The following is an 18,643-nucleotide window of genomic DNA, read 5'->3' as shown; positions in this document are numbered from 1 at the left end:
TTGAAACAAAAGTATAGACCTCACACACATGGTTATTTATGGCTTAGACACCTGTACCATGTCAGATATAGAGTTGAAATGTATTCCATTTTTAGTTTGCATCCTAATATTACACTTTATGTACATCACCAAAATCTGAAATAGATATATTTTTTTAATAATCTTTATTAATTATGAAATGATGAAAAATATTAATAACATTCCACCCATGTTTTTACAATGGAATTTGACTGTGCTTTTAGATGGTTGAAAACATAGTGATAACACATCAGGAATTCAATTTGAGCTGGTGAATAAAGGCAGTGTGTGTTCGTGTCTGTGTCGCACACGTTTCTTCTAGAGGGAAAGTGAGTGAGCGTCATAGCTATGTCATAACTATGCAGCGTTAAAGATTATCTGAACATCTGTTCCTCCTTTTGAAACTGGGGCGTGGTGGGGAGTTCAGACTAAGTGATTTCATACGAGTGAGAGCAAGCAGCACTTACAACGTAGTATTAGTCAGTGAGTCACTGTCGTCATGTAGTAGGAGCCATCATGACTGTGTCTATGTTATTAGATTCAACAACCAGCCCTGAGTAAACAGGAAAATGACATGTTTTATTGCATCCACCAACTGGTCTCTTTCTCTCATGTGTTCTGAATGTCACAGTCTCTAGACTAGGGGAAGGGTTCCATGTTGTTAGATGAGAAACACATTTTTGAAATTACATTTAGAAATCTCATGATTGTTTTTGTAGGTGTCATTGTGGGGTTGTACATGTTTATTTTAGTAAAGACTTCGACTTCCAGTCCAGATGAAGGGTGAAATGGATGTTAGCTTCGCTTTCTTTGTGTTGGCTGGGGGACAGAGACGCAAGCGGCGCAACAATGGTCCCCTTCATGATAACAGAGTTGCCAGTGATTTCTCTGCTGCTGTGCCTGAGAATTATATTATCAGCCCGCCCCCTGGGAGAGAAACCAGCCGCAGGAGGATGCCATATTCTGCTGTGTTTACCTCTGTGAGAGGAATGGGGGGAGAGAGGAGGGGGATGGGGCAACTCCAGCCAGACCAGTGGACCCTTTTTTAAACTAATTTTCACACCGCCGGTTGAAATAGAAGGCCAGCTCCCTCTTGCTTTTACTTTCTCACTTGTCTGGCTTGCACTCTCACTGACACATATCCACTGCTCCCTCAACCCTCTCTCTCTCTCTCCCTCCCTTCCGCTCCCTCCCTCTCTTTATGCCTTGCTCTCTTTTTCTGAAATAGTTATTCATCCACTGTGTTTATGAGTCAGGGAGGGTGGGGACTTGGAGGGCAGCAGTACCAGTCACACTTTGTCAGTTTGCTCTCTCTCTCTCTAACTCACTCCCCCTCTCCCTCCTCTCTTTCTCTTTGTCCCTCCCTCTCTCTCCATATCTCTCCCTCGACTGCTGTCCTGGCCCTTCTCTCCATCAGGACAGGGAGAGCTAGCAAGCTGTCCTCTGCGGTGAACGGGACTTGGCGTCCACACTGGCATCCATTAGCCCGCTCTGAGGAGAACAGGACATTTACCACAGCAACGACGAGGTAAGTCCACCCACTTAGCACAAGATGGAGTACCCAGGAAACTAACCCTAACCCCTCTCTCCCTTTCTCTAATTCTGGCCCACTTGTTGAGCCAATGGTTTTTACCGGTCGGGTTTGTGTCCCTAAGTTGGTTTTCGGTCTTGTAATCACCTCAGGGAATGGCTGTGTCTTAACAGGCTGGGGTAAACACATAGACATTGTTTGGACGTTGTGTGTGTGTGCGGCGGTAGAAAACCCAGTGTGTGTGGGTACAGTAGGTATAGCAGCCCTGCAGACACTCCTGTTAAACAGATGCTGCACTGTGTGTTCGTTCTAATGGGCTCCTCCTTGACTCCCTCTCCCTGTGGACGTTTTTTTTCCTCCTCTCCTCTGCCTCTCCTCTGGGTTTTCAATGTCAATAGTGAAGTCACTGAGAATAGCGTCTGGCCAAGGTTTCGAGATGGCTTATCATCACATGATGGGTCGAGGTTGATACCTTCGTGGAAGTATCTCCTCCATCCATTCTGGAGCAGGCAGTCTCTAAATACCAAAAAGGGGTAAATCAATTGGCTACATTTGTCTATTTGTTTACAGTAAGGTTAGCTGGTTAGCTATTCCTATGTGGTGTTTCCTTCATGGAATTGAGGTAGTGTAGCACATGGACTTTGTGACCCTCTGGTTAAGGTGATTGAATCTGTTGGATGGTCATTTGATTTCCATAGGGGGGCATGTTGTTTTCACTCCACCTCTTATGTGGATATATGTACATTTAAAAAAAATAAGTGTTCAATAAATTGTATTCGTGGAGTGCCATTGTTACAGCTATGGAACAGAAATCATTGGTGTTGGAACCCGGTATAAGATTCTTATTAAACGAAATAAAAATGAATACCCCAACCACCAAAATGCACGGTCAGCAAGATGCATGGTGAAAAGATGAAAACATCAGTAGCCTAAACATCATTACAAGCGCCAAGTCTGCTAGATAATAGTAAAAATCGTCACAAAAGCAATAATGCCATTATGAATATAAGTGTAGATAAGACAGCAGTCAAAAAGTCCATTATCACTTGGAGAATGTCCATTTCACATAGCCTAAACAACAAAAGCTGTTGAGTGCATTGATGATTTTATTTCTTGCTTGATGTGTAGGGCCTACTCCCGCAGTGACGACATGATGTGCTGATAGTAGCCAGTAGAATTCTCACCGGCGTGTTCTATTCCAAACGGTGCCGTCCTCTCTCCAGTCGCACCGTTTCATTTGGTGGTGGCGTGGGCACCTGCTCAGTGTGCACAATTCTGCAAATTTTTTTTGCGTTTAGCCCTCAGGTTCAGGTTGAGGTTCAGAATCAGAAGAATTCTCATCAGAGATGTCATAATGATTTTTTTTCTTCCCCACCATCGGAGTTGTTTTCCTTCAGATGTTGTAGCAATGCTAACTCGTGCATGCATTAGTCTTGGTCTTCTTGCCGTTGTAAATTACATACGCTCTCTTGTGTACTCCAAGGAGGCCGGAGTAGAATGATAGAGGACATAACATTTTGAGATTCTAAGAATAGATCAATACATTAGAATGGCCCGCCCTGTTCTTCATTCAAAATTGGTGAACACGTAATTATGCATCGTTCGCTTCCACTCGTTCATCAACTCATCCATTCTTCCCCATCATACTTGAGGCTACTTCATTTATTTTAATCTCTTATTATATGTGTGATATTAGTTTTGGTATAGTTCCGGTTCACTTTCGAGGCAAATATCGGGGTGATTTTCAACTGGGCACGGCCTCTTCAACTATTGGGAGAAGAGGGGGAGCAGGGCCGACTGTCGAGAGAAGGAGGAGCAACGGGGAAAACCATATAAAAAATGTCTACAACAACAGTTCTGTTTGTCATATTAAAATTAGAACAACGTCAGTGTGTATTATAGACTTACATGTATTTAGGAAAAGTCAAGGACAGAGGGTGGCATGACTTTAAAAATTGAAGTTATTAAAAAAAATGTCATTCTTGAGCCGTACAAATGACTGCTTTAGCAGTTCTATTGTGGATTTTATAGTAACGACATGCAATTTAACTGTAAATATGTATTAGCCTATCTTTCAATGTGGCATGAACACAACCAGTCATGATGTTTTCATCTGATTGTAAAAATAATAATAGTAATAACTTCAAAAAGTAGATTACCTTCACATCTTAGTCCAAAATTGCATCCAATCGACTGAAACAGCGCCCTTCTGTCTTGCAATATGTAGCCTTAAGTGGCGTTTCAAAGCTCAAGAGTTTGTAGTGAGCTCATGTGATTGGTACATCTTGAGGCATTCGTTAGAGATGGCCAGATTGAAGTGATGATGATGTCAGATAAGAACTCAAGGACTACTGTTATCCCGCAACATCGTTTTATAATGAATCGAACAAATGTGATCAGCGTCTCAGTTATCTCGGCTCAACTGCTGCGATACGATTCGATGCGCATAAACTCATTCATTTTCCGTTCTAAATTAAAACCTGCTGCTGGTGGAGCTCCTGAGCTGGGCGTCTCTGAGCTGGATCTGTCTGAGTGTGTGTGTGTGTGTGTGTGTGTGTGTGTGGCGCGCGTGTGTGTGTTAGCAAACCAAATGCATAGCTGGAGCCCTGAGCTGGATATCATTTATTTGACACATCTTCGTTTTCTTATAGTTATACTTTATTTATAGTTAATCCTGCCGTCTGTATTTCGAAATACCTCGGTATACGGTATAAACGGTATATATCGCCCAAGCCTAACCATCACCCACTAATTAACTTGTCATTTTTGCAGATGAAGTGTTTGAGCCAGAAATGTATCAGTATTTAGCATTTATAAATTAGCTATGACATAGCCAATGAATGTATAAACGCAACTTTGGATTTCACCCCAATCTCAAAACCAACTTCACCCCAATCTCCTCTTGCTTTGGCCATGCAGTGCTTCTCGCAAAAGTGACTGCTGTCCTTGTTGTGAAATTATAAACTTTACCCTGTGTGTCTAAAAAGGACCATATACACTGATTGTTTAAAGCAAAACCAAAATGATTGCTGATTGTGAATCTGAACAATCGAAATAAAATTCATTCAGCAGGTACAGTGCCTTCAGAAAGTGTTCAAACCCCTGAATATTTCCGCATTTAGTTATGTTACAGCATTCATTTCAAATGGATTATGTGATTTTTTTTGTCACTGGCCTACCCACAATACCCCATAATGTCAAAGGGGAATAATGTTTTTAGAAATGTTTACAAATCAATTAAAAATGAAAAGCTGAAATATCTATAGTAAACAGGTGTTCAACCCCTTTGTTATGGCAAGCCTAAATAAGTTCAGGAGTAGAAATGTACAGAAATCATCCCGTATGATGCATTTTGCCTCATATGATGCTGTGTTTTGCATCATATGATGCAAAATGCATCTTACAGGGAGGATTTCTGTATTTTGAAAGTTACATATCTTGAAAACTTGATTGCTGACAAGCAAAACATTTTGAGCTAGGTCAACAATGTGCAAATTAAACAAATACTAAAATATCATTTTTGGGTGGAGTTTTCCTTTAAATCGGCTTAAAAATCTATGGCAAGACTTTAAAATGACTGTCTAGCAATGATCAACAACCAACTTACCCAGAAAGACTCACAGCTTTAATCGATGCAAAAGGTGATTCTAACATGTATTGACTCAGGTGGTTGAATACTTATCTAATCATTCATGTTTTTTCTTTCTTTCTTTTTTTTTTATTACAAATGTTAGACATTTTCTTCCACTTTGACATTACAGAGTTTTTTGTGTAGATCGCTGACAATTTAATCAATTTTAATCCCACTTTGTAACACAACAAAATGTGGAAAAAGTAAAAGGGTGTGGTTAACAGGTAGAAAGAATGTAACATGAGCAAAATAATTGAGTGAAACGGCGATTCACTTGTACCTTAAACATTTGAATCGGGGACCGATGCGTATCGAAGAATGTTACATCCTTATTAGAAAGCCTCTCACTACAAACTGCTCCTCTGTCCACCATACTCAGATCTCTGGCAGTAAATTCCATTCAGTTAGATCCAATTACTCAGTGAGATTTTTAACAACTCACAAGTCTGTCTAGAGTTTGAAGGAACAATAGATTATTACAATAGATTTCCAACAGTTGTCAGAATGTTCACGTGATTACTTAATATGAAAGTGTTTCTCCTCAGAACAAGACAGACGATAGATGAGTTAGAGGCACCGCGATGTGTGCCGGCACCACAGATATGTTGCTCATGCCGACTCAACTCGTTCTCCACAGTTATTCGTGTAAGAGCTTCCTGAAATGTTTGGTCTCTGATATGAATCGGAATGGAAACAACAATCACACCGACACGTGCGCATTCATTCAACAGCCAGGAAGATCCGAGGCCTGCCGATGCACTGTGGACCTGCATACTGTGAACTTTGCCCTATTCACCTGTCGGCGTCCATGACGCTCTGCTTTTCTGCCTGAAACTCATAATAAAATGTGGTTGCGTAAATGCTAACCTCTACTTTAGTTGCAGGCTTTTTCTTGACATTTCCAGGTGGTGTATCCATAATGTGACACGTGCATTAACATTTAGAAGCCTACGTGTCAGATTTCCACTCACATTGCTCAGGAATGTTGTCATGATCACACACGGAATCAAGACAGTAGGAGTTTAACCTGATATCCCCTGCCGTGCCGTTTTAATCGGTGTCCTTGAAGGTATCCAGGTGAACAAAATGTGCAGATGCCATTGGCCACTAGATTGGATCTCGCAAACGGGGCATTCCTTTGCCTCTTCGCTGTGTGCATTTGCTATGCCTTGTGGCTACAGTTACTGGTACTCCTCACCTTTACCAGGGTTCAAGAGATGTACAGTACAGATAACCTAATGCCAGTGACCTTTGCATACAGGTTTGTTTGCAGTTCAGATGATTAAAGTCCATACCTTTTACAGAAAGCTCTGTTGGTCTGAAAATGGCTGGCTGCTGACATCAAGTTCTTTCCCACTGCGTACAGATATCAGTTCAACGTCTAGTTTTGATTTACATTTGGTTGAGTTGTCAACAAACTTGAATTCAACCTGAAATAAACAAATGTCACCATGTCATTGGATTTAGGTCAAAAGTTGGGTGAAAAAAAGACAATTCCCTTACGCCAATGACTTTTTTGAAATCCAATCGGTTTTCCATGTTGATTCAACGTCATCGCGTGTTTTTAAAAAAGTTGGAACGCCGTGTAAACAACGTTGATTCAACCAGTTTTTGCCCAGTGGGTTGTCACTGTCAAAAGGAAAAGAACAAGACACTGGATTTTCCTCATGATAGAGTACAGATGCTGAAACAGATTAAAGGGAATGGCTTGCTATTCAACACCTTTCAGAATAGTGCATACTTAAGCTAGTTCCCTTAACCTAGTGTTGACAAACTTTTGTTTGTCATAGGTTCAATTTAAGTAGGTCACAGGTCGTCATTTACACCACTTGAATAAATCTGAATCATGTCGGGCAAAGTTTCAAACGGTGTGGAAGTGCATGAACGGGTAACTGTTGACATGTACACGCAAAAAAAGTTTGTGTGTTTGCCACCCTCAACAAAGCACTTACCTTAAGTTGTCCCCCTTGAAAACCAGTGTTGTTTGACATTCTTGCTGTATTAAAGACCTCCAGCCTAGTGTTTGGTTTATTGAAAGGGCTTTCCGTGAGCATACCAGCGGATGGGAGCTGAGCGAGAAGACCTTCCACTTGGACTATTGTTGTATTTATGTAGGGTCCCTCTGATTCAACTGTGTACACTTTGACAATGTTTTCTATACTGTTCTCTGTATGCTCAGACATTACTGTTTGATTCAGTCCATGACGATTCTGTACTGTGTATTTTTGCTGTATGGTAAGACACTTTTCTATACTCTCCGCAATGTCTTTTTTTGGTCCTGATATCCCTCTCATTTGGCCTCAAACTCTCCCACTGCACACTCTAGTAGACGTAGTGTATCATTACCTTTAATGGTGTTGTTTGAGCGTGGACTAGACTGTACTCCAAGTGCAGGGAGAGGGCAGTGTAGGTTGCTCTGAACAATGGATCCCTATTTCTCAATAGTGTAGTGAGATGGGACCGCACCCACACATCCCAGCTGTTGACCAATAACATTGACTGCTCACCCTATATGGAATAGGCCTAGAGAGCTTTTGTCAAGAACAGAAATAGGGTAGACCAGGTTTGGTTGTCTCATGAGTTGGTTGTCACAGTGCTTATTACTTAAAAACCTGGGGGGGGGGGCTGTGTAATAATTTCCAATATAAAAATGTGTCCTCTATAGCAGAGGTCATCCATGTGGCCAATTAAGGTCAGGATCACAAAACATTGAGGTGAGAGTAATATTTGTATTTTTCATGGGCGAAAGTATATATTCATATGCTTGTTATTTCTTTCATAAATCGTTGTACGATGGGGGTATCCATGAACAATTACTTTTATTGAAAGGTGGAAAGGGAGAGCTTTATTTCAAGCTTATTTGTGAGTTCCTAGGTCAAGCCATGTGGTAACTAGCATCTTAATTAGCATTGATGTCAGGGTTGCTTGTCACAATCTGACAATCATCCCCATTGTAACAATGTACCCAGTAAGCTAAATGACAATGAAAAGTCGTCTATGTTTCACAAGTTTGGACAGCACAGTACAGCACAGTTTAATTCAGTAGAGTACAGTACAGTAGCGCAAAGTAGAGTACAGTATATTAGAGTAAAGTGCAGTTTAATTCAGTATAGTAGAGTACAGTACATTAGAGTACTGTACAGTAGAGTTTAATTAAGTATACAATACAGTCAGCATGGGTGGCGCGGGGGTCCCCACCAAAAAATTATTAATATATTTTTAAAGGAATTCAGTCCAGCTTTAAACTGTCTTGAAAGTTGTAATAGTAGAATGCACAAGGTGACATTTGTAAATTGGGTAGTGCATCATCAGTTTTCCTCTTGTCATGTCAGTCATTACATACCTTAAAGAGCTATTTACAACTTGTCAGAAATATCCAGATCAACTTTCCAATGAGTCGCTCAAATGTTACATGTATACACATTAGACATCAAATCAAATCAAAGTTTATTTGTCACGCGCGCCGAATACAACACATGTAGATCTTACAGTGAAATGCTTACTTACAGGCTCTAACCAATAGTGCAAGAAAGGTATTAGATGAACAATAGGTAGGTAAAGAAATAAAACAACAGTAAAAAGGCAGGCTATATACAGTAGCAAGGCTATAAAAGTAGCGAGGCTACATACAGACACCGGTTAGTCAGGCTGATTTGAGGTAGTATGTACATGTAGATATGGTTAAAGTGACTATGCATATATGATGAATAGAGAGTAGCAGTAGCGTAAAAGAGGGGTTGGCGGGTGGTGGGTGGTGGGACACAATGCAGATAGCCCGGTTAGCCAATGTGCGGGAGCACTGGTTGGTCGGTCCAATTGAGGTAGTATGTACATGAATAGTTACATGGGGGGGGAACACAATGCAAATAGTCCGAGTAGCCATTTGATTACCTGTTCAGAAGTCTTATGGCTTGGGGGTAAAAACTGCTGAGAAGCCTTTCTGTCCTAGACTTGGCACTCCGGTACCGCTTGCCATGTGGTAGTAGAGAGAACAGTCTATGACTGGGGTGGCTGGGGTCTTTGAACATTTTTAGGGCCTTTCTCTGACACCGCCTGGTGTAGAGGTCCTGGATGGCAGGCAGCTTTGCCCCAGTGATGTACTGGGCTGTACGCACTACCTTCTGTAGTGCCTTGCGGTCAGAGGCCGAGCAATTGCCATCCCAGGGAGTGATGCAACCAGTCAGGATGCTCTCGATGTTGCAGCTGTAGAACCGTTTGAGGATCTCAGGACCCATGCCAAATCTTTTTAGTTTCCTGAGGGGGAATAGGCTTTGTCGTGCCCTCTTCACGACTGTCTTGATGTGTTTAGACCATTCTAGTTTGTTGTTGATGTGGACACCAAGGAACTTGAAGCTCTCAACCTGCTCCACTACAGCCCCTGTAGTCCACAATCATCTCCTTGGTTACGTTGAGGGATAGGTTGTTATTCTGGCACCACCCGGCCAGGTCTCTGACATGACAAAATGTAAAGAATTGCAAGAAAATTAGCGTAAAAACTGCTGAAATTTCTTTGCATCACATGACAAAATGTGAACACGAGATCTTCCCCAATGCTGGAAGGGGGGCCCCAAGTGAAACAGTTTGGAAACCCTGCTCTACCCTGCTGTGATATACTCTACTCTACTCTACTGCACTGAACCATATTCTACAGTACTGAACTAAAGTCTACTTTACTGTACTGAATACACTCTACTTTTCTTTACTGTTCTGTACTGTACTGTACTCACTATATACTGTGCTGTCCAAACTTGTGAAACATCGATGTCTATGATTGGTTCAGACCTGCTTGTCAAAACTGAGACATGAAACTCTGTCTGAAAGTCAGCAACATTCACACACACGCACATGCACACACGCACAAACCTCTTCATATTTCAAAAAACATTCCTTGTTTTCAACAAAATAAATGATTAAAACAAATGTTTACAGTTTCACTTTTTTCACTTTATCTACATATTTCATTTTCATCCAAATATCAGATGTTTACTGTTTGTTTGATTAAAATACTTGTAGTTTGGTAGATTATAAAAGTTGCAGGTCACTTAGTTCAATCGAATTTTCCTTATAAACCTGAGGTAAAACCATCACACCTGTGTTATGCTGCTTGTTTCCAGAGATAACATGTCTTCAAATAAGCCTGTTTGATCTCCCTTCTTCAGTCAGTGTAGTTATGTCTGCACCTTGATCTCTTGAGACCGGTCTAGAACAAATTGAAACATCAAAGACTGTCGCCTTTGCCTTCTCTCTCTCTCACGGCCGGGGGTCATTTGGGGAGAGCAGAGAGCAGAGAGGGAGAGTTTGTGTTTTGCCGTTGTTCTGTGTTCTGTGTTCTGGCCTGGTTCCTGTACTTGGCAGTCCCAAACTGAGGCGAGGGCTGCCTCTGTGCTGTGGGATGCTCGTCTGTCTCCTGTAGCCCCTCCCCTCTACTGTCAGGCCATGTCTGCCGAGGGGCAGGGACAGGGGAAAGGCATGCTGGGATGTGAGGGGCAGAGTGTGGAATGCTGGGTCATTGACGACAACCCGTTTGGGTCAGTGATGCTGGTTCAGAAGCAGAGCACTCTGCTGCTGAACAAGGACTATCAACTGCAGCACACACATTTCCTTTCTAATTCTCTCATGTCATGAAGCCAAATAAAATACCAGCTGTAAAGGGATGCCATAGTAATGCTATGCTATGACGTTCTATTGTATTTTATGTTTTGGGGAGTAACAAGGATTGATGGTTTTGGGTAATTACAAAATTATTAATTTGATGCAGGCGCTCAGATATGTTTAATACCGTAAATGATGTTTGGGTAAGGACACTGTAATGACATTGTAAAGTCAGTAAATTAAGGTATTGCAATAGCATAGCATATACAGTGCATTTGGAAAGTTTTCAGACACCTTGACTTTTACAGCCTTATTCTAAAATGGAAGAAATTGTTTTTTTCGTCTCAACAATAACCCATAATGACAAAGCAAAAGCAGTTTTTTAGTAATTTTTGCAAATGTATTTAAAATAAAAAACAGAAATATCACATTTACATAAGTATTCAGACCCTTTACTCAGTACTTTGTTGAAGCACCTTTGGGAGAAATTACAGCCTCGAGTCTTCTTGGGTATGACGCTACAAGCTTGGCACACCTGTATTTGGGGAGTTTCTCCCATTCTTCTCTGCAGATCTCAAGCTCTGTCAGGTTGGACGGTGAATGTCGCTGCACAATTATTTTCAGGTCTCTCCAGAGATGTTCGATCGGGTTCAAGTCTGGGCTCTGGCTGGGCCACTCAAGGACATTTAGAAACTTGTCCCAAAGCCACTCCTGTGTTGTCTTGGCTGTGTGCTTAGGGTCACTGTCCTGTTGGAAGGTAAACCTTTGCCACAGTCTGAGGTCCTGAGCACTCTGGAGCAGGTTTTCATCAAGGATTTCTCTGTACTTTGCTCTGTTCATCCTCCCCTCGATCCTGACTAGTCTCCCAGTCCCTGCTGCTGAAAAACATCCCCGCAGCATGATGCTGCCACCACCATGCTTCACTGTAGGGATTGTGCCATGTTTCCACCAGACGTGATGCTTGGCATTCAGGCCAAAGAGTTCAGTCTTGGTTTCATCAGACCAGAGAATCTTGTTTCTCATGGTCTGAGAGTACTTCAGGTGCCTTTTGGCTAACTCCAAGCGGGCTGTCATGTGCCTTTACTGAGGAGTGGCTTCCGTCTGTCCACTCTACCATAAAGGCCTGATTGGTGGAGTGCTGCAGAGATGGTTGTCCTTCTGGAATGTTCTCCCATCTCCACAGAGGAACTCTGGAGCTCTATCAGACTGACCATTGGGTTCTTGGTTACCTCCCTGACCAAGGCCTTTCTCCCCCGATTGCACAGTTTGGCCAGGCGGCCACCTCTAGGAAGAGTCTTGGTGGTTCCAAACTTCTTCCATTTAAGAATGATAGAGGCCACTGTGTTCTTGGGGACCTTCAATGCTGTAAACATGTGTTGGTACCCTTCCCCAGATCTGTGCCTCGATACAATCCTATCTCAGCGCTCCTTCGACCTCATGGCTTGGTTTTTGTTCATACATGCACTGTCAACTGTGGGTCATTATATAGACTGGTGTGTGCCTTTCTAAATCATGTCCAATCAATAGAATTGACCACAGGTGGTCTCCAATCAAGTTGTAAACACATCTCAAGGACGATCAATGGAAACAGGATGCACCTGAGCTCAATTTTTGAGTCTCATAGCAAAGGGACTGAAAACTTATGTAAATAAGTTATTTTTGATTTTTATTTGTAATACATTTGCAAAAATGTATTAAAGCCTTATTCTAAAATGTATTAAATAAATAAAAATGTCCTCATCAATCTACACACAATACCCCATAATGACATATGGGGTACTGTGTGTAGATTGATGAGGACATTTTTATTTATTTAATACATTTTAGAATAAGGCTGTAACATAACAAAATGTGGAAAAGGTCAAGGAGTCTGAATACTTTCGGAATGCCCTGTAAATCAATACATAAGCGTATTGCAGTAGCATATTACACTTACCTCTATATACAGTATAACGTATTTGCTAAGTGTAGTAGCTATTATTAAAATGACATAATGACTTATCTATTTGCTTTTCCACAGGTGATTGTGTAGTGGTACCACAGGGGGAAGCTAGTCAAAATGCTTCAGGACATTGGTGCTAGAGCCATGGAGGTCTACGAATTCCTCTTGAAGGGAACAGGTGAGGTATTTTTCGACATAGTTAATTACCTGACTGTACCCCTGCTTTGTGTACTTTGAAAGCGCTAACTGACATATTGCTCATAGACCTGTTTTGTAGTGTATTTTCACAACTCTGAGAATATTCTGTTTCTCAGACCCGCGATTGTGGGGCTACCCACTCATGCAGAGTCCGGTGAACATGACGGCCATCTTGCTGACCTACATCTTCTTCGTGCTAGTCGCTGGGCCTCGCTTCATGGCCAACCGCAAGCCCTTCCAGCTCAAGGAGGCCATGATCGCCTACAACTTTACCATGGTGGCGATGTCAACCTTTATTGTCTATGAGGTGAGACACTGTGAAGCAAAGCTCTTGTCTCTCCAAGATCAGGTTCTTGATTGGTTCTTTTGAGAGGCATCGCAACAGCACTTGGAGCTAGTCTTTCTCTGGCAGTATATTGGGTGTTTGGTATGTGGCAGCTCTATCTAAATGGGTCATTCGCCTCCTTGGCCAGATTATGTTGGATAATTAGAACACTAGCTAAATTACTATTGCCAAGATAGGCAGGAGGCAAAGAGGTAAATAAGATTTGAGATTTACATAAAGACGACCGATATACTTCCATATAATCAATATTCACAAAGCTTATGTCAATAACAGTATGGGTTCTTTCCAATCTACCAATCCAGTTTGACTACCGGTAGCTACAGTATGTCTAAACTGACTTTGTCCTCTTGTGTTCTTAGTTCTTGATGTCTGGCTGGGCCACAACATACACATGGAGATGTGACGCAATTGATTACTCAGACAGCCCCCAAGGCCTTAGAGTAAGTGTTGAATCTTCGCCTCACACATGGGTTCCCCGTGATGGTCATGAGATGCATCTTCTTTGAAAGAAAGTATGCATGACAAGGTCAACATTCTTACAATATTCCTACTGATCCATTGTATCAATACTATCTTTAGACTAGGCTGTTTTGTCCAAATTCTCACCTTTTCATGTTTTGTTCCCCTCACTAGATGGTTCGAGTGGCCTGGTTATTCTTGTTCTCCAAATTCATTGAGCTCTTGGACACGGTAAGACTTCAGATTATTTCCCTTAGATTTGGTGTCTCTCCCTCTGTTCACATTGAGGTGATCATCGCTGTATTTGACCTTCCACTCTTTGGGTCAGGTGTTCTTCGTTCTGAGGAAGAAACATGGCCAGATCACCTTCCTGCACGTCTTCCACCACTCCTTCATGCCCTGGACCTGGTGGTGGGGCGTCAGCTTCGCTCCCGGTCAGTCCACACTACTGCCTGGCCTTCTACGAGTCAACTGGAATACTAGTTCAACTTTTGACATTTAAAAAAGAAAACATTTATCGTCATGTTACCGCCTGGTATTGTAATACTGGGTGTGTGAAATGTTGGGAAGACAATTCCACTTGAAGTAGACAAACTATTGGAGGAAATTGAGCCTTTTCAATTAAAGTGTAGTAGTCCAAAGGTTCATGCCTTCTAAAATTGTGTTTGTGTTACCCGTGATGACATGCTTACCCCAGAAGGAATCCCGAAACAAAATAAATGACTGTCATGTATTAGCTGTTAATACAGACCACAAACTGCTCATCACCCATTCATTCATGAATTTAAAGAAACTCTTAGTAGAAAGGTATTTTGTTGGTGGATCCAGTGGAATGTGGGCAGGGTTGGTTTGAAGTGTTCTGTGTGTTTTACCCCAGGGGGAATGGGCTCTTTCCATGCCATGGTGAATTCCATTGTCCACATCATCATGTACTCCTACTACGGCCTGTCTGCGGCTGGACCACAATTCCAGAAGTTCCTCTGGTGGAAGAAGTACATGACCGCCATCCAGCTGGTATGTTTTTGTTCGTTTGAACAGATGTATATGGCTTTGTCATTTCCAGTATGGATTTGTACTATCAGTAGTTTGCTATTGCCAGGTCTTCGTGGCCATTTTGTTTTTAGTTGTTTCTCTAAAAGTTTATCTTTACTAGATTTTTGTGGGGACTGTTGTAGATGCAGAATACTAAAGTAGTAAATACCATTGTTCATCAGTGCAAGCACTGTGCCACTTCAGAACATCCATCCCCATATATGTATTGTTCCTCATCATTCCACCAACTCTATCCAACAGGTTCAGTTTGTGATGGTGTCCCTTCACGCCACCCAGTATTACTTCATGAAGAGCTGTGACTACCAGGTCCCCCTGTTCATCCACCTCATCTGGATGTATGGCACCTTCTTCTTTGTGCTCTTCTCCAACTTCTGGTACCAGGCTTACGTAAAGGGCAAGAGGTTGCCCAAGCAGGATACCAAGCCCAGCCTCAATGGCAAGGCCAACGGGACCACCTTGGTCGCCAATGGTAAATACCATGAGAACAGTACCAGCAATGGCACCAGCAACAGTTCCAGTCACCACAAAAATGGCAGTGCCCATGCGGGCAAGATGAAGAAGTCCTAGGATCTTCGGAAAAGAACACCCAAGACGCATGAACATGAGATCCCGCACAAACTACCATGGATTCCAAAGAATGTTTTGGTTATGTTTATTTTCTGATCGTTAAGTTTTATTCCGCACAACAACCCGGGGAAATGACGTGGTCAATGATTTCCTCAGTTGGGGCCCCACATTAACCGTTTTTTTCTTTATACTGGGAAACTAACTATGGAACACAATGTATGAAGAGAAGACATGTTATTATGACCTAATGTTATCTTCACTGATGTTGCCAATGAAGACAGTTCCCATGAAAGGTTACATACTGTACGTACATGTGCGCACAAACACTCCTACACCCACTACTCACCTGTCGCCATCCGATCATGTCCCTCTGACCCCCTGTGGACAGATGACACTGTACAGTTTCTATCATCAAACCTGAACACACCTTTGTAAATAGTTTTACTGTCAAAAACAACTAATGATATTGGTATGCTTTAGAATTTTGTTACTTTATCTATGTTAAATTAAATACCAATAAATTACATTTTAAGTAACTGGTCTTACTGGTGGAAATGTTAATGACAATTTGAACCTTCGTTGAATAGTGTAGCTCTTAAACAGACCCAAAGGTTGACAGCGTTCCAAAAACCTATTACACGCAAGTTTAGTTGACACATTTCAGTCTGCATTAAAAACGCATTATGGCTATGAGAGCTGTGAAAGCCTTCCCTGAAGATCAGTGATTGACAATGTCCAAGTACTTTGAATAATGGTTAACCAATGGCCTCGTCTCTGTAGTGGGTCTCTCTTCCCTTCTGTCCTCAGAAAAAGTTTAATAGTGCAACTTTTGCCCAGGAATATATTTGTACAACTCATTTGTTTTCTTACGTATTTTGTATTAATATTTATAATGGTTCCCCATTTGCTGCTGCCAAGCTAGGGTGTCCGGCAAAATTAAGGCAGTTATACAATTTTAAAAACATTACAATACATTCATTACAGAATTCACAATACACTAAGTGTGTGCCCTCAGACGAATACTCCACTACCACATATCTACAATGCAAAATCCATGTGTACGTATGAGTATAGTGCGTATGTTATCATGTGTTTCAATGTATTACTTCACACTCACTGCTGTTCCATAAGGTGTATTTTTACCTGCTTTTTAAATCTGATTCCTCTGCTTGCATCAGTTACCTGATGTGGAATAGACTTCCATCTAGTAATGGCTCTATGTAGTACTGCGCGCCTCCCATAGTCTGTTCTGGACTTGGGGACTGTGAAGAGACCTCTGGTGGCATGTCTTGTGGGGTATGCATGGGTGTCCGAGCTGGGTGCCAGTATTTTAAACAGACAGCTCGGTAACTTCAGCTTGTCAACAACTCTTACAAAAACAAGTAAGGAGGAAGTCAGTCTCTCTTCCACTTTTAGCCATGAGAGTTTGACATTAATGTTAGCTCTCCATGTACTTTTAAGGGGCAGACGTGCTGCCCTGTTCTGAGCCAACTGCAATTTTCCCAAGTCCCTCTTTGTGGCACACGGCTGAACAGTAGTCCAGGTGAGACAAAACCAGGGCCTGTAGGACCTGCCTTATTGATAGTGTTTTTAAGAAGGCAGAGCAGCGCTTTATTATGGACAGACTTCTACCCATCTTAGCTACTGTTGTATCAATATGTTTTGACCATGACAGTTTACAGTCCAGGGTTAGTCCAAGCAGTTTAGTCACCTCACCTTGCTCAATTTCCACATTATTCATTACAAGGTTTGAGGTTTGGGGTTTAGTGAATGATTTGTCCCAAATACAATGCTTTTAGATTTATAAATATTTAGGACTAACTGATTCCTTGCTACCCATTCCAAAATTAAATGCAGCTCTTTGTTAAGTGTTTCGGTAATTTCAGTTGTTGTAGTAGCTGACGTGTATAGTGTTGAGTTATCCGCATACGTAGACACACTGGCCTTACTCAAAGCAAATATTCTTTACATCATCAACATAGGAATCACTACAAAACTTATTGTATGACCTCTTATACACTATATTAGGCCCAGCCTTTGGAACTTTGGTTTTCCTAGATATGGCTATTATATTGTGATCACTACATCCTATGGATTTGGATACTGCTTTAAAGCAAATTTCTGCAGCATTAGCAAAGATGTGATCAATACATGTTGATGATTTCATTCCTGTGCTGTTTTTAAATACCCTGGTAGGTTGACTGATAACCTGAACCAGGTTGCAGGCACTGGTTACAGTTTGAAGTTTTTTCTTGAGTGGGCAGCTTGATGACAGCATGTCAATATTTAAATCACCCAAAAAATAGAGTTCTATGTTGATATCACATACATTATCAAGCATTTCACACATAATTTTACCTGTACAGTGTCAGGTCTTATAAATGTGTCCTGTTAATTACTTGGTAGCTGGAGGCTGCTAAGGGATTCAATTCATAAGTTAAACTATTTGAGAAATGTTAATTGACATCTTTGCATTATAGTCCCATACTTATGAGATTGAACCTTGACATACTTTCTCATGAAACTAGCTAATGTTCCGGTCATGTAGGCACACATGGTTTTACATAATGCTTATTGTCTAAACGGTTAGCTGAATTTCTTTGTGCCTAGGCTCAAAGTGAATAAAACAGTGTTTTGTTTCACATGGGTATGAATGCATTTCCAGTAGCATGCCTGCCTTGTAGTGTTATCTCAGCCATCTAAACTACGTCAAGCATGTAGGAGGTAAACAAGAGGCCCATTCTGCTTTGTTTGATGAGATGCATCGGAAGACCCAGGGAGCAGAGCGCCTTGCCGACCGCTCAGTGTCAGCACCCAGCCCACAGCTTTCTCCGTGTGGGGGAGGGGGCCTGGTTCAGGGTTGGATAAGGTCAAACACATGATATATGAGTTTGACTTGGAGCTGGTGACAAGTGCACTGTACACAGGGTTTGGTAGGTTACTTTCTAAATGTAATCTGTTACAGTTACATTTACATTACATTTAAGTCATTTAGCAGATTTACAGTCATTTACAGTTGCTAGTTACCTGTCCAAAATGTTAATCAGTAACATAACTTTTGGATTACCTAAACTCAGTAATGTATTCTGATTACTTTCCTTTTCTTTTGGATTACTTTCCCCTTAACAGGCATTAGAAGAAGACAAAAATAATCCATCGGATGCATTTGGTGTGTCATAATAGTGGTCTCTGATTCCCTCAGGTGGAACTTTAAACTTGCCGATTAGAAAAAACCTGCAAGTTTATGTCATTTGTTGTTTCATAATAGTGGTATATGACATTCTGGTCAGACTCGCTCAAGGTGGA

The 18,643-nt window shown here is 41.5% G+C and overlaps 1 protein-coding gene across 2 annotated transcripts; it reads left to right on the top strand.

Moving 5' to 3' along the window:
- Window positions 1-1,280: 1,280 nt before the first annotated feature.
- On the top strand, window positions 1,281-15,873 carry elov7 (Elongation of very long chain fatty acids protein 7). 2 transcript variants are annotated; one of them, XM_014215721.3, is made up of 8 exons: window positions 1,281-1,546; window positions 12,793-12,892; window positions 13,029-13,219; window positions 13,618-13,698; window positions 13,892-13,948; window positions 14,046-14,151; window positions 14,595-14,731; window positions 15,011-15,873. In XM_014215721.3, the coding sequence occupies exons 2-8, from the start codon at window positions 12,832-12,834 to the stop codon at window positions 15,335-15,337; spliced, it is 960 nt and encodes a 319-aa protein (XP_014071196.1). In that variant the 5' UTR covers window positions 1,281-1,546; window positions 12,793-12,831; the 3' UTR covers window positions 15,338-15,873.
- Window positions 15,874-18,643: the final 2,770 nt, after the last annotated feature.

Source organism: Salmo salar, chromosome 10 (genome assembly GCF_965601325.2).
Source record: "Salmo salar chromosome 10, fSalSal1, whole genome shotgun sequence".
NCBI lineage: Eukaryota > Metazoa > Chordata > Actinopteri > Salmoniformes > Salmonidae > Salmo > Salmo salar.
The sequence above is the reverse complement of the archived record's forward strand: the minus strand, read 5'-3'. Positions and strand labels throughout refer to the sequence as shown.

Coding starts and splice junctions, on each gene's coding strand:
- elov7 (XM_014215721.3), top strand. CDS start 12,832: ATGCTTCAGGACATTGGTGCTAGAGCCATGGAGGTCTACGAATTCCTC. Junction 13,949..14,045: donor TCATTGAGCTCTTGGACACG/GTAAGACTTCAG, acceptor TCTTTGGGTCAG/GTGTTCTTCGTTCTGAGGAA. Junction 14,732..15,010: donor ACATGACCGCCATCCAGCTG/GTATGTTTTTGT, acceptor TCTATCCAACAG/GTTCAGTTTGTGATGGTGTC.